Here is a 17,102-nt window from a genome sequence, read left to right as displayed (position 1 = left end):
TACTTGTGGCTGATGGGAGTTGTAGTCTAAAACACCTGGATACAGACATGAAAGTGGTGGTGCAGTGCATGTCTGCAGTCACTGCAGAAATGTCCCAGACGTCTACTCATATCCCATTAATTAAAGCACCTGTATCTGTATGATCCACATATTCTCCATTTAGGTTAGCATATAATGCTTGTTCACAGAGTTTGCATGATAGTTCATTTTTCGTTTGTGACACCTATAAGCCAAAACTTTTTTGTAAGACTACAGCTAGGGAGAAATGGCATATGAGGAGGGCCAGGCAGCTTGTAGGAGTTGTTTGGTTATTTGCCCACCCATTGACTGCCCATGGCTATGCTAATCCCTATGGCAATTCCCAGCCAGTTCCTGCGCCCCCGCCCAAAAACACCTCCTCATGGGAACTCTTTGAGCTTGTTTTAATCAAGCCTTACCATCAAACGTTGCACTCGAAGTGCTTGGCAGGGTTTCTTCAAAGCAGTCTTCTCAGAGTTAAGTACTTGTCTGGAGTTGTAAACTGCTACTAGTCTAATCAAAATATCTTGACAAAGTCTGCCTTCAGCCACTCAATTTGTAAGCACTATGCGTGTCCTTCACTGAAGTCCTGTTAAAAACAAGCATTGGTAAAGCCAACAGTTTTGGCTTGTGTATAAATATTAGGCATTTACCAGGCACCACTATTAGATACCCAGGTACATGCACCATTTTGCAGATACTACCATAATTGTCCAGTTAATACCACTGTTGCTGTTCCTGGCCTTTCCCATGCCTCCACAGATGCTTAAACTGTTGGCATTGCCAATGCTTGTTAATCATAGAACTCCTTACATATGTAGGCCACCAGTTATTTAATTGTCAGACATGCAGTACGCTCTGTGAAAACAGGCTTCCACTGGACTGTATAGGTAATGCTTATGGACAGATCCACTTAGAATTATAAAAAGCTGTCTGCCTCTGTGACATGGTAAGGGATTAGGTTGTTTTTTAAAACACATGAGTAGGATCAGCCTTACCAGGAACTGCTCGAAAAGGAATTGAGCAGGTCAATAAGAACCAAGAGAGCATCCAAGATGCAAATGGATTCTATGCAGGTTCTGTGTTTAGGCCTGATGTGGGTGAAGCGGCTTTAGGGCAGAGAAACAATGTTTATATATCCACCAGAGAAAAACTGGCGGATATATACACATTTTCACACCTTTTTCCTTACAACAACAGACCAAACCCAGATTGGTAGAAAGGGTTATAGGAAACATTAAATTACTTTACTCATACCGTATATTTAAGAACTTATGTTTACGCATGACCTCTTGACAAATGATAAGAGCTTTCCAACAGGGTGTCTCCATAACACAGAGGTAGGTTGAGGACCAGAATTATGAACAATTGAGCAAGTGGGAAAGTCAGAATTTGGATTGATGGAGCTACAAGCCAGCCTAAAGAAGATACACAAAGAGCAAAAGAGAGTGTTGACAGAGAAGGAATACAATTATGAAACAAAGCCTAAAGGGGTTGTGGATAAAATATGTTCACAAACGTGAGAAGAGAGGACTGAGAGACAAGAAGTGACCGTCTTCAAAGCCTAACAAAAAGCACGTTAGGAGGCCAGCAGGTGGCGTGCAGATGGTAGTCATCTTAGCACTAAGCTCATGCTTTGATGGGTCAAAAAATGGACAGAACCCCCACTTCAGACTACCATCCCCCGAGAGTGTGGAGACCTGACTAAATCAACTACGACCATTTGGGGCACAGATGGGTGGAATTTCACAGGCATCGGCCCGATTTCTGAGGAGATATCCCCTGACTAAGATCCGGTGGTAATCGATAGAAGCCGCACCACAGCACACAGAGAATGGGATGGCCACTCTGCAGATTTCCAGGAGCTAGCTCGAGAGTGAGCCACACCCGCCCCAGACCACACAAGAACAGTGGGAATGAGTTGGGATACTGGAGATGGGCAGTCAGTCACGACATGCACCGCCCCTCTGAGGCAAGCAGAGCCCGATGATAGGGCGCAGCTCAGAGGGTGAAGGAGCACTGAGGGGACATTCCTGAGGAGCGACATCAAAGGTGGGTGAGGGTCTCCCCCCTCCCTAGCAGACACCATCCAGGGCCCGCAGAGCGGAACGGCCCAGTGCATGATCTGAGGGGTATCCAGCAGAAGGAAATAAAAACAAAGAGGGCCTAGAGGTACAGTGCCTGGCACTCCAGTCACCTCCATAGTGGTTGGAGCTACAGTCCCAGGATATAGAAACTCTCTGGAACCTTTCGGCATAGCAAATGCAGGACAGGGATCGTGTTCCCCGGAGAGAGCCCAAGCTTGGAGGATCCCTGGAGTAAGTGGAGCTGTGGCATAGGCCTTGGGACTGGCCAGACCCCAAAGAAACTCATCTTTGTTGTTAAAAGGGCACGTGTGAGCATCAGTGGGAAGACAGAAGTAAAGACTCACATGGGACAGTTTTCAGCTCCTGTATATTAGATACTGCCCCCAAACCCTTTGTCATCTTGGGGGCCATATGGTAGCATCTTGCACCTTGGTCCTTTCTGAATAATGCCCCTGACCGACGCTACAGGGTGACCCCCCAAAAAACTCCAACTGATCATAGTACGTAAGACTATGGGTATGAAGGCCCAATCGCCACCCCCCACCCCCTTATTGGCTTGAAATGCTCATTGAAGAAATTGAATTGCTTGCATAAGTCTATGCCTGGGGCTACTGCAGCAGCTCAGGTCATGGTGCACATACTAGAACAAAAAGTTGGAAAGATGGAACAGAGAATGCAAGGAGTGGAGAACAACCAATCATCCCTGGACACGATGGAAATTCAAATGGACATGACATTATCGGAATTGGAAAGGAGAGAAATGGAAATTACTTTAATAATGGTTGTCTTTGAAAATAGAGAAAGGAGAAACAACCTGAGACTATTTGGCTTTCCTGGAAAAGATGGGGAAACAGAAAGGGAGATAAGGAGATCAAGCCATGAAGTGGCTAAACTCTTGTTCAGCGATGACACCATTGATGAACCCAAGATCGATAGGGCACATAGAGCCGGAGGCAGCACCAGAGGGCTGTGATCCATCTTGGCCTGTTTGCATAATTACCCAGAGAAAAAGAAAATCCTTCACAAGGCTCAGAAAGCAAGCCCGATACAGCTTGGCATCAACAGGATTACAGTCTTTCAAGACCTATCTACCTTCACCCTAGCAAGACGCAGAATGTGCACTCCACTTACAAAATGAATGGCAAGGGGGTGTGATATAGATGGGGGTATCCCTTTCTCTCTCTTTTGAATTTGAAAGCTATAGCTATAAATTTATTACCGAAGAGGACATTCAGAGGGTCGCAGGGGAACTCATGGGGAAACCGGAGCAAACAGACCAAGGCTCGGAGGGCACAGTCAGGGAAGGGCCATGGAGAACCAAGGCGGCTAACAGAAGACGTATGCCAGGCTCGTGGAAGTTTGAAAAGCTGAATACCCACCCAGGGGCAACACTTGAGATGCCCACGTGAAAGCTGCTTCCAGTTTTTGTTTGGTCTTTCTCGATCTTTACTCCTGTTGTTGATTCACATTTTGATGTAATCCTAGGGTTTGGTTATAGGACGGAGAGGGGAGGAAGAGGCCGGGCACAAGGGAGGTGTGTCTCTATTATGGTTTTGGTGAGGTTAATGTTCCACTAATGTTAAAAGAGCGTTCTACCCCTCTTGGCTTATTTCAGTCGGGTCTCTGAAATATGTTCACAATAGTTGCACCGGAGGGGACTGCGGTGAGGATGATAGTGATCATCCGGTGGTCTAGTCCAAAACTCGTAATGATACCACAAAGGGACTGGACCCCCTTTGGGGAGGGAGGGTGCTCAGTACAGCCGGGTGGATTTCAGGGATTTTCTTTGGGTTTTATTTTTATTAGGTTAGTTAAGTTGTTTTGGAGGATTGCACTGGGTAATTTCAGAAGCACTTTCAATCATCTCAATGCACGACGACGCAAGATGCCAGGCTGACTTGGCTCACACTTCATTTTTGATAGCAGGTCTTGAAGTAAATTTGGTGATGGGTTATCTTAATACCCGAGGAGCTAAATCCCCCACAAAATGCTCATTGATAGTAAGAGCATTTCAGCGATCACAGCTCGATGTGCTATGTCTACAGGAAACGCACTGGTTAAAGGGAAAGGAACTGCGTTTGAAATCAAGAGCAGTTGGGGAGGTTCTCCACTCGTCAGCATCGGCACAATAAAATGGGGTGGCACCAGTGATATTTAATAAGAATGGTTTGGTGGTGGATAAGGCACTCTGCGACCTCAAAGGTTGTTACATTTTTTGTAATGGGACAAATATAAGGGAACACAGTAACACTGGGTTCTGTGTATTGTCTGAATGAGGGACAGATTACATTCTGGGATAGGGTTAAAGAGAAAGTAAAAGGGTTTGTGGGGAGCCCACTAGTGATTGGTGGGGATTTTAACATGGTCCACGACCCCATAAGGGATAGGAGGAGGCCAAACGACACTGTTAACCATAACCCAGATGAACAATGCCAAATGGTTCAATCAGATTAACCACAAACTAGGTCTGATGGACTCCTCAACTCATCCCCTGAGGGGGATCCCCCATTGACCTACTTTTCTTAACTGCACGATTCCTTTTCCAAAATAGATTTCATATTGATACATGCTTCCCTAAGAGGCTAGGTCTCCAATTCAAAAGGGGCTCCCATCCCCTGGTCAGACACCCTGCTCGACACTGCAAATTATTTCAGCGGAATCAAAGATTGCTTTAAGTTAAATGATGAAGGTGAGGCTTTCCTCCAGTTTCTTTGGGACGGCTTCAAGGCAACTTTGCGAGGGACTCTAATTAGGATAGGGGCAGGTAAGAAACGGGAAAGACAACATGTCAAAGCTGCATTAAAGGAAAACATTGAAGCCATTCAACCAGTGGGGTGTACCAGAGTGGTGGTCTGTCTCCAACATGGATGACACAGGTTAGACAGTACAAAATGCAACTTAAGACCTTGTTAGTACACAGCACCTAAAAAATGCTTCCGTTCTTAAAACAAAAGTACCACGAGACAGGTGATAAGGCAGATAATATTTTGGCTTGGAGGCGGAGGCAGGAAAATAAATCCAAATGGGTGACAAGCAGCAAGGGCAGGGGAGGACTTGACTTATGACCCTGAAAGTGTAGGCAATGAGTTCCGGAGCTTCCATGAACAACTTTATAAATCTGAATATGAGGGCAATGGTTCTCACACAACAGAGTTTCTCAACTCAATCCCTATGCTAGGCCTACTGAGGGATTACCCCGAAGTAGTTGATGAGCCTGTTATGGCAGAGGAGGTAGTCCAGATAATTAAAAACATGAAGGGTATACAATGCCAGGAGATGATCAAATGTACTGAACTCTAGTAGCCCCATAATTATGAGTTTTCAATGACATTCTGGAAGTGGAATTACTTCCAGATACTATGTTAGGGGCCATCATAGTGGTTACACATAAGGCGGGTAAAGACCCCTCCTCCTGTGTCACGTACAGTCCCATCTCCCTGCTAAACTGAAGTGAACATTTTTGCCAAGTTTCTAGGAAACCGAAATGAGGGTGTCCTCCCATCTTTAATTCATGGAGATCAAGTAGGTTATATAAAAGGGGAGGCAAGGGAGGCAAGGGGCAGACCACATAAGGAAAACCATTGACCTTATGCATGTATCACAAAACAACTGAGTCGAGGCATTGATCTCACTTGATGGCGTTATATAACAATGGTACTAGAAAAAATAGTTTTGGGAAGAATTTTCAGCACTGGATATCAGCCCTCTATAGCTCCCAGACAGCAAGAATTCAAGTCAATGAGACTCTAACATCGTCGATAGCCCTGACCACGGGAACGAGACAGGGATGCCCCCTAGCAGCTCCTTTAGGCCCTTTCAATGGAACCTCTTGCGATAACGATACAGGCAAACCAGGGCATAAAAGGGATACTTTGTGGAGAAACAGAGTTTAAATAGTCTCCGTTTGTAGATATTTTGGCATATTTAGATGAAATACACAACTCACTCCCCACTCTTCTGTTTCAAATTTCCATTTTTGGGCACTTCTCGGGCCTCGAGGTAAATGTAGGCAAATCTAGCATTATGCTGATCCGGCCAACAGACTAAATATTGGACACAGTCTGGGTGGTTCTGGGGATATGGGTAGAAACACACTTGATTAAATACCTGTGGATTATCCTGCCTAGAAAACATTGGGAGTTCTGTTGGTCTTCTGGAAGAAGAATGTTGAAATCAAAGCATTTCATCATGGCCGTCACCCTTGATATCAGTTTGGGGTCCCCCATTCGATATTGCTTGACAGGCTTTTCATCACACACAGGAGTGGTCAAATAGAGGTCTAACGAGAGAAGGACAGCTATTTGGTCAGGGTTCTTTCATTGAATTCGAGTCCCTTCATGAATAATTGGGTCAGGGGGTCATTTTGCTCTTTGACTACTTGAGACTCAAAGGATCTTCAAAGGACCTTCAAAGGATCTTCAACAGACAAAAAGTGGAATTACAGTCTGACTAGAGACTTGACATCATTTGAAAAAGTAATAGTTAACGCAGAAAACAGAAAAGGGATCTTGTCTAAACATTACAATACTCTAATCACCTCCCAGATAGGAGATGGACAGAAATTCAAACTCCCGTGGGTTAATCTGGTGGGGGAGGAAATCTCAGAGGAGACATGGAGAAGAATATTTGCAGTTACCTTGCATGGCATTTTATTGAAATTAGCCCTGGAGCCCACTTTGAACTGTTACATGGATGGCACAGAGACCTTCGAAGGCTTTCCAAAATGTTTTATGGTGTATCCCTGCTGTGCCCAAGAGAATGTGGTAAAACGGTTTGCGGTTCCACATGTGGATGTATTGCCCGGAAATCCACATTTATTGGGGGGGCCACTTCTGAGTTGGAATAAAGATTTAACAGGCGGAGAGCTAACAATGGTCCCTCTCCAGATGTTATCAGGTATTCCCTCCGTCAATAAAGAAGAACTCAGGCTACCAAGGATGTGGGAAGCAATGTTACGGGCAAGAAGAATCGCAGTGTCTCAGAAGTGGAAATCACTAGAAACGCCAAGTAGGGCAGAATGTGAACATAAGCTCTGGTATATTTTCACAATGGGCTCAATATATGGTCACCTTAGTAAATAAATGTTCAACTTGGCTGCAGAAATGCGATTACAAAAATGATGTTCATAAAGGGTTAGTAGTAGGTTTGAGTTGTGAAAAAGCAATTGTATTAGTTGACAGTGGATGGAAGATGAAATGAATGCTTTGGGGAGAGGGATGGAATACATCCGCACAGAGAAGAATGACATGGAGATTTCAATGTAGAGAGGAAGATGTTAGTAACTTTTAATGACCATGTTAAGATCTTGATCCCCCCAAATAACTAATAAATGGCATTTGCAAGGAAAAAAAGCATAGAACATTGATCTACAGAAAATGGAAATGCTGAAACTGCCGGAAGTGACAGTGCTTTAGTGCTGATGCAAAGTAATTGCTTGGATGTTCAAAACCTATGTTTGGACCGTGATTTTAGGAGAAATGGAGGCCATTTTTGAGCTGTGTTGTAGTATATTCTTCTATATTACTTTAAAGACAATTTTGCTTGGTGTACAACACAATATGCCTTAGTTGTGGCTATATTTCGCTTTAGGTCAAATCACCTTTTTTTTGTTCGACTGGAAAATAAATTGATTTAGAAATATCGCTCAGTGACCACATGGAGCGGTCTTTCTAAATCCATCTGTCATGCCCCTGCCACATACGAGTGTACAGGGGCTGATAGCCTCACCAGGACCCGGAAGCGGAGAAGGAGGAGAACAGGTAAGTGTGTGCATGTGTTTTGGAGTGTGTGTTGTGTGCCTGTGTGTGTTTTAGTTTGGGGGAGTCTTGGGTGGGGAGGGGTGGGATGAGGAGTGGGCTGAGAGAGGGGGGTTATGGAGGGGGCTGAGAGAGGGGATTCGGGGGACAACCCACCCACCACCCCTGATTTTCAGGTAATCCCAGGGGAGAGGGTGGGGATAGGGAGGAGCAAAGGGGTTGATGGGGGAAGAGAGAAACCCCCCAAATAAAAAAAAAACACTGGCATGTCCTTTTTATGTGCAACCTTCAGAACGCAGGAAAATTACATAGAGCCCTATATTTGCATTGGGTGGAAGTTCATTATTTGGCAGTATTAATGCTTGCATGCATGGGTAGAACACCCTCAATTTCCTGTTTGCACTGTGTTAATAAGCACTTCAAATGCTCAATTTATGTTCTGTTATTGTATTTGGCATCCCTATCAGAAAACGATGAGCGCAGTTTGAAGGTACGTTCGCATCCTCTGCCCACAAACTCATCTTCAATGCATGCCTGCGAGAAACAGAATACAAAAGCAGACGTCATTGAAAGACAAAGCACAAACATGGGTTGGTGTGAATTTGCAGGCCTGATTGCTATGCACACTAAACCAAGCATTGTCTATGCAGGGCAACCCAGTCATGCACTCTATTGGCTAATAATGTGGCCATTAGTGGTGTGATGCACCAGCCACAGACATATAGTATGTAAGATTGGGCTGCTAAGCATTGACCGGGACCTCCTGTCGATAAAGCTACACCCTTGCGCCACGCTGCCAACCAGACGCCAAAGCTTAGCCTTTTGTACTATATATCCCTAGATGGGTTACAAATGTTGTGATGTACCTGCTTAAGGCCAGCTGATGGTACCCATTATTCAAGTCCAGTTTTGAAAATACAGTAAATTAAGCATGTCCGTGATGTGGGGGGCTAGGTGCTTCTCCCTTTTGATGGCTTTATTGGGCCTTCTCATGTCCACGCATAGTCGGATAGTATCTGACCCTTTCTTTGGGACGGGCACAATAGGCGACACCCATGGCCTGGGCCTCAACACTGGTTCAATGATGTCTTGGCTCAACAGCTTGTATAGCTCTTCTTCCACTTGTCGCTAGATATTTTTACCATGAGCTTGTACAAGATGTGAATTAGGCCCATTTTGATTGCTCTCTTGAAGCTCATGATGTACCCCGCCGCCTGTAGGGGTGGAGATCATGTGTACTGGTATGTCCATGGTCTATGTTTTGTATCGACAGTGCGCCTCAAATTGCCCCAAGCATTTCAACAGGATTTTTTAGCCTTATGGGTAGATGTCTACTTTCGCTGGACGGAGGTTGGGCATGTGTGGCAATGACCGGTACACCTGTTCACTGATGACATTGATTGTTGAGCCTGTGTCAATGATAAATTCCGTATGTGTCTTGTTCAGCTGCATTAGTAGCATGGGGCTGTGCTTGGTTGTGTTTGCATTCCTTAGTGCATAGAGGTATCCTTTTCTTCTTTGCTCCCCTTCTGAGGAACTCTGTTCGGTGTCTGTCGGTGATTGTTCAACTAGATAATGGACGTGGCACGTCGAGCAGCATTCTGGTCTTGTTGAGGACGTCAGATATGGCCTGATATCCCTCCCTGATCATTCTTCCTTCCTTTCTCTTCTGTGCTTCTCCTCACCTGATCCGTGGTCTCTCCTTTCTCCTTCCTTTCTCCTTAGTAAAGGCTGTGCAGCCGTGTGAGAGTTTTCAGTGGTCGTTATGGTGGGCATTCTGCGCAATCTGCTGGATGGACCTCTGTCATTCTCCTGACTGAGACTTCTCGCTAGGCGGCACACAGACTTGAAGTGATTTTCTTCTCCGCAGTCTGAGCAGCATTGTCCAATTGCTGGGCATGAGCCTTCATGTAGGTACTCGTAGCTTCCTCGATAACAGAAAGGTTTGCCAGGTGCTCTGGAGGCTCCTGCTAATTTGTGTACACTGTCGGATTGTGGCATCTGACCTTTTTGGCTCCCAAATGATTCTACTTGTGAGTCAATAGCCATTTCCGCCCTTGTCCGCATGAGTATTTCCTCCAGGGACCTTGCCTTCTATAATAATGTCCTCCTGAATGACTGCGACACACCCAGCGATGATCTGCAAGCGTAGCGCTTCAGTGTTAGAGTAATTTGCAAAATCGCAGTGTTTTATTTTGCTGCATAGTCTCATCACAAAGGCATCCATCATCTCCCCTTTCACCTGCTTCGTAGTGTGGAAGAGATGCCTCTCGTAGTCCACTTTGGTGTGGGGCATGAAGTATGTGACCAACGCTGTCTTGAGGCCCTGGATCATGTCGATGGAGTAGGCTGGGAACTCATCTATTATGTCTCTGGTGGCTGGGCCCGCCGCTAGTTTTAGTAGGCCCTGGTGACGTGCATCTTCCACTGGGCCAATTGCCCCTGCATACAGGTTGAAGTCTCTGACCCACCTGGCCCATTTTGGCCCCATGTTACTAGTGTCTGTGACATTGAATGTGCCGGGTAGTTGCACAGTCAGGTCGTCTTCCACTCGCTGATTGCCCTGTTGTTGTGGGGTCACTGCTAATGTGGCCAGGATGTCCTGATCTGACATTTTGTGGGCAGACCACCGTGCTTCCCCCAATTAGTATCTGGATTGTCCGGTCCAATGTGGGTAGGGCCCACTGGGTGCAGCCACTTGAATAGGCATGAGCACTGCTCCCCCTCCCGGGAACTTCTTGCACTTCCCAGAGCTTTTTATGTGCCGTTCCACTAGATGCTTCCAGATCTTGTCCCTTCCTATTACTTCTGAAGCTCCCCCTGGTAGGCAAAATGGCCACCACCTTGAGGCATGACCACCGTTGCCTTTTGGTGGATTCCCACATGGTCCCGTACTGCCACAGAGTACTCCTCATTCACTGCTGTCGCCCTAGGAATTGAAGTACCACCCCCAAGCTGGGCACCCATTCCACAGCGAGTTGGCACCGGTGTGGAGGTTCCTGCTGAGAGCGACGTGAGCAAATGGGTTGCCGTGGGAACGGCCGCATGTGCAGGCCGTCGTCCTTGTCGCCAGTTGTAAGATCGGGCTATTATGCATTGACCGGGACCTCCAGTCGACAAGCTACACCCGCGCGCCACGCTGCACGGGAACAAAACCAGGCGAAGATGGATTACGATTCTCCACATCTTTATTCAACATCTTCCAGTTACAGGCTGCCTTTCCCTTCCCCTCACTTCCCTCCCCACAGCCTGGTACTGCCCCTGACCTCCCTGGACTACAACTCCCGACACTACATAGTAATATTGCCCCTGGGTCTGAAAATTAATTATAGGCATAGGCTGACTGCCTACAGGGTAATGGAGAGACTTTGTATCTGCAAGGTTGGTAGGGCTGGGATAAAGTAAGACACGTGGTATCTCTAACAGTGCTCAAGAAAGGCATTGGCTTGTGGAGAATTCCCCCAATTACTCATAACCTAGACCACAACTGACTACACATCATGAGACATTGTTTAGAAACAGTTACAGTGCTTTTAATGTGGCGAACCTAATGGGCCCCTCAGTACCTGCACTTCTAATTTTTGACAATGTTGAGCATCTGGACGTCTCCAAGCTGAAGGAGGGTACTGGTACCCAGCTATGCGGCAAGCTTAAACTGGGTGCATATAATTGAACTGCACTCGATGAACGACTACGCTGCTGCAGCCTTTGCTCTGGAAAACTGAGACTCTAAACTGGTAATATTTAGGTGACTGGAACTGTGATGGGATGTAGATTGGAAGCCCCCACGCCATTCCAGTTACCTACCAAACAGGGGAGTTGCTAGGTCTGGAAAAGACCCGGGGCTAAGCTGATGTGGGTTCTGTTGGGACTGGGGGCTGGCTAGTCTTTTGGCTGTAGCTCCTGAGATTCTATCCGGGGCTACAACCAAAAGATCAGGGGCTATAGCCTCCTTAGCCCCCCCCCTAGCAACGCCCCTGCTACCAAATATGGCCCTTTTTACTACACAATGAAAGTGAGTACCTCTTTTAAAGCTTATTTTATATGGGAAAAAAGGGTTTGCTTTCATGTGGCTATAGACATTTTCTTAACGCCATGCATGATAACAAGCTGGAAGATTGTGTCAACCCAGCACTTTAGGTATATGACTTTATCACAGTTTCTTAAGTGCAGAAAGTGGTGCAAAACAGAGGCGATTTTTCAGACTTGCATTGTTTTGAATTCTTGGTCTTATAGTTGTCCATTCAGAAGGCGAAGCTTAGGCTAGAAGAAAACTCTTTTGAATTTACATGTTTGATATATGATGTATACCTTGCAGGTTTCTCTACTGTGTGATTTGTATACTTTGCAAGTGAACTCTATAAGATTGTTTTCTTGAAAGTGAAAACCAACACATGTGTACGAACTAGAGCTCATATTGCGTGTGGTCAAGTGCCTAAATTGCACAGTGGGTTAAAATATTATAAAATGATTCTGGGAAAATAATTTAACCTCACTATATTTTCTGCAAAATGTTGGAGTTCGTGAAGCCCGTGAAATGTTGTACATCACAATACTGGTGCCCAAGCAGAACAACATTTATCTGGGATTGATGACCGTCTTTGAGAGATCGCTGCATTAGGCTGACAGAATCAAACTGATAGTTGATGAATAAAGAGTAAACTATTACACTGAGATTTCGATCGAAATCACTGACAGATGTTTCAGTGTTCAATGCTCTTAGGCTCCGAAAAAGAGGTTCGTACACAGAGAGTTAAGGAGGGAGTGAGTACATGACCAGAGTGTTGGTGTTGGTGTGTGGGGAGAGAGACGAATAGAAGGGGAAACTCATTGGGAATGAGACACAAAGAACGAGCTACACATAGAAAGTAAGATATATAACTGCACAAATGGAGACTGATACACAGAGTGAGATTAATAGAAATGGATCACGGAGTCCCAGCAGGGCCATGGAGTAAGAGCAGTTTCTGGACACTGCTCGGGCTGAGCTCTGCCCACTTGAAGATTGGATTGAATGCTTGCACTCCATTTTCTTTCATCTGAAGCAAAGAACAATTCTTTTTTTCTGGTCTAATCAATACTCTTTCATACCACAGGGCTGTACAATGTTGTACAATCATTTCTTGATGGTGAGATTGTTATGGCATTTGTTGTGTCTGTTGTTGAGTGGGTTTTCATTCTAGTTTCTACAGTGAATCCTGGTCTAGCATAATCGTTTTATATTCTTTTTTAGCATGTGGAAAACGCATACACTGAAGCTTTAAATTGCCCCATGGCCTCTTTTTCTGGAGGAGTGAATGAATCGTGATTATGAAGCAATCAGCTCGACTTACCACTCCCTTGGCCATATTTAGCACTGTGTGCCCACGTTATTGCTGACTCGAAGCCCAGCTCCTTGCAAACAACACTCGCCACTTGTATATTGAAGTCGTCGTCACATACAGTGCCCCATTCGCCATTGTAGAGAACTTCCAGGCGTCCTTCGTGGGGCTTCCTTCCAGACCCTGCCAGACGCAGCTGAATTTGGGGTGCACCTGCTAGGTGCTGCTGGGAACTTGACTTCGGCCAACAGATCATTACAAAAAGCAGGGCACAGGTCCACCCCGTCATGGTGAATGCCATGGTGTTTCCGTGGCGTGATGAAGCAGACTTTCTCTTCACAGCAATGCCTGAAAATACATGCAGCGCTTTAGTATAAATTGAATTTGTAAACCCATCTCCACCATTTAGCCAGTGATAATATTATAAAATGAAAGGCAACCGCAGAACTACCAATGTGCTGGTTACATTGCACTCCCAATAGACGTTTGGCGACGTTGATGCACTCGCGACACCTGACATAATAAAATGTAATACCTGTATTAGAGACTGCAAGCTGTTATTTGTGTTTGCCTTACATACCATTCTGGCCATGTCAGATCAAGATGCATAGCAGCCTTCTCGAAGCCAGATGACCACAAGAATGCCTGCCCTGATATTTATTGAATATCTCAGTTTATATCCACATGCATCCAGTGAACATTGTTTAGCTAGGACAGAGTTAAGATGATCTCATTCATTGCCGCAAAACCCAGGAAATTTGGAGGGTGTGAGAAGTGATGTCAATCTTAATTTAGAGTCACCCTTCAAAGGTGTCAACCCGCATGGCTTTGTCAATTAATTGTTGATCACTGCTGTGATTTTATGTGTGGGCTCACGAGCTAAGCAAACAGAGGGGACACAGAGTTAAGTTTGTGGTATCTTTCCACACCTACCGAATTTTCCTGCATTTTGCTGTGATGAATCAGATCATTTTAACTCTGGCTTAACAAAAGCTTTTTCACTGAATTTCAAACAGGGGATTTGTTATGCTATATTTTCTTCAGGGCCCATTGTCCTTTGACAAACGTCCATGTAAGACCAATCAATGTGCACTTCCAACACTTTAATGCATTTGTAGCCTCCAGCAGACTACAGGTTGTATGAACAGTATGTCTGCAACACAGAAATATTGGTCTCTGTACACCTAGGCCCTGACAGGCATCTGATACCAGAGAGTGCCAGTATGGACATTCTGAAACTGCAGTCTTGTAAGGCCTGACCTAAGCGCAGGCAACAAAGGAACCAAGGAACCATTCATTTGAAAAGGAACAGCTGCGTTTTCACATTAGAGAGTTGATGAGAAATAGTGTGCATTGAAATACATAGACAGAAATATCATGGATTAGAATGTGTTTCAATGGACAATGACTCAGCAGAGCTGGAACTTTCCTCAGCTCAGAATGGCCCATCAGAATTACCAACTCTGCACATTCCCCATCTTTGATCTGTGTTTGCTTATTTGTCAGCTCAAATGTAAAACACATGTTGCAATTTTTCAAACCTTTTTATCAGCACTGGTTATTCTCCTATACTTAACATTTAGTCGTTTTCCAGATCTCCTGGCTTGTGGAAGAGGACCTCCCATCCCCATACCGGATACTGCCCTGCAGGTACACCTGGCATGTGTTGATGTTTTACTTAATTAATTCACTTTATTTTATCATAAAACATTGTGTAACTGGTTTACGCATCTTTGGATTTACATCATAATAATTTCAATGTCCCTGTTTTTTTCATCCACTTTCCAGTCACATACTTTGTTTGTGTCAAATATGTATAGTTATTGCACCCTCTGCCCCGGGTTTGGTATTTGCTACATCCTTCGTCAACCCTGTGTTTGGTATGTTCGAAAAGAGTTGAAAAGCTGAGGGGCCTGTGGTTGTGTCGTGCTTTGGCTAAATCCCCAAGCGCTTTCCAGACCCTCTTCCATGGAACCTCTTCCTGCATCCAGTGGTGCTTCGAGATGGGACTTGCACTGAGGCCTTGTTTCTGAGTGTTTTGCTATGTGTCCTGTCCTATCCTATCCTACCATCAGAGTTCATTGCCTTTGTGGGGACGCGGCTAAGGTAAATGTGTCACCTGATGTGCCGCAGTCCACATTGGATTGTGAGAGAGTTGTTGATTCTCCAAAGCCTCAGCACCAGGCAAAGAAAGGGAGAAGATCTGCAACACTTCTGCTACTGCTGCCGGTCCTGTGAACCACAGTCCCCTAGCCCTGTTAACTGTAAGGGAAAGGAAGGTTGCCACGGCATCCCATCGCAGAACATTACCGGCTGCAGTGTCTGAAGACCAGAGAAGAAAGGGTCTTCAGTCATTGGGAAAGATCTGTGATAGAGCCAGCTCCCACCTGTACTATAAGTTAATCCTTGGTGGAACCCGACCTGAAGACCTTAGCACTTGGCCCAGAAGATATTCCCCCTTAAGTACTGTTTATATAACCCCCACATGACTCTAAAAGACAATGTAAATAAGTGAAGTTATTGCGAAAAGGTACCAGGTGCTGAAAATCTATATTCATAGTCAAGTTGTAGGTGAATAATAAGAGGTTATTGGGGTTGGGTTACCCCATTCCATGTTTCTTTTAGAAAACGTATGGAGTTAATCAGATCCTCAGCAAAGCTATATTAGGGTAGATCTATTGGCAAGCTGTGTTTACCTTGTGTGAAGTAAATAAAGCAGGGTCTATTTGACAGTGACACCTAATGACCATTTTGACAAAACATAGTGTGATGTTTTAAGAATGATTTTGTGTTGGAGTTAAAGTGTACAGTATTCAATTTGAATGGCCTCTGTTGTATCTTTATTCCGAATGCCCCCTGAATATTTTGAACTCTCAGCATTTATTACACCTTTGGACTATTCAACTTTATTTAAAGCTTTTCACATTGAACTGGTTAAATACTACTTTCATATTATCTCACCCATGTCAGCGAAAGCTATTATTCTACATGTCTGTCTATCATTTGCAATTACCTTTCATTTTATTTTATTTTAACTTGTTGCATATGATTTTCATTTACGTTACATGTCATTTTGACATGCTGGATATTATTTGCATTTGATACTTCCAATTCATTTTCGCTAATACTATGTTCTGGCCAGCATCCCTTGTGTCAGTAATCATTGCCTTGGGTTTTTATCATTCATGTGAGTGCATCAAGTCTCCCATTATCTTGTTCCATTGTGAATGTGTTTCCTTTGCTAAAGTTTTATTGAATAGGTTCTTCATTGCCCATTCAGTTTCAGTTTTTATTAATATACTTTTAGCCAATGACTGTGTATATACAACAAATATTAAATTACAAAGACAACACAAAATCCAAACAGAGAAAATCCCATTAAGGGTAAAACAGTGTCACAACAACTAAAACAAAAGAGCAGATATCAGATACAGTTTAAAATAATGTCATTTTCCTACAAAAAATCGTACTAGTATAAAAGCTTTATAATAGCACATCATTTAAAACAGGAAATACCAATTTCTAAAAACATTTTAAAATATCAACAACACGTAAATAAAATAAAAAAGCACCACAAAATAGATTAGGTTACAATCATTGCCCTTCATAAAATTATGCCACGTGTTGGAAAGATTGCTAATATCCAACAAATTATCATAGGATTTTAGATATTTCAATCGCAGTTCCAACAGGCTGTCACAGTATAGCATCAGAGGTTCTAGGGACTCTATTGTCTCACAGCCACATAGGCGGCACATTTGCATAGGCCCATTGCATTACCGGTTTTGGACCAAGGTCCTTCAATTCAATTCTTCCTCTCCTCCAAGCATCCCCTTTGGTGAGCTTTGCATAATAGCTATCCCAGGGACAGTTGATACAAAATCAGGAAAATTGATCAGGTTACCCCTTTTTCAATCAGT

General features: G+C 44.4%; 1 protein-coding gene across 2 annotated transcripts in view; it reads right to left on the bottom strand.

The window, feature by feature from the left end:
* The window catches only part of LOXL4 (lysyl oxidase like 4), a 321,773-nt gene that overhangs the window by 253,877 nt on the left and 50,794 nt on the right, over window positions 1-17,102 (bottom strand). For both annotated transcript variants that reach the window (XM_069611542.1, XM_069611543.1), the window contains exon 2: window positions 13,195-13,530. In XM_069611542.1, coding sequence (XP_069467643.1) covers window positions 13,195-13,483 — 289 coding nt within the window. In that variant the 5' untranslated portion in view covers window positions 13,484-13,530. The remainder of the gene's footprint in view (window positions 1-13,194; window positions 13,531-17,102) is intronic.

Source organism: Ambystoma mexicanum, chromosome 8, assembly GCF_040938575.1.
Source record: "Ambystoma mexicanum isolate Mex_15411 chromosome 8, UKY_AmexF1_1, whole genome shotgun sequence".
In the NCBI taxonomy this organism is placed as follows: Eukaryota; Metazoa; Chordata; class Amphibia; order Caudata; family Ambystomatidae; genus Ambystoma; species Ambystoma mexicanum.
This window is presented reverse-complemented; position numbering and strand designations above follow the sequence as displayed.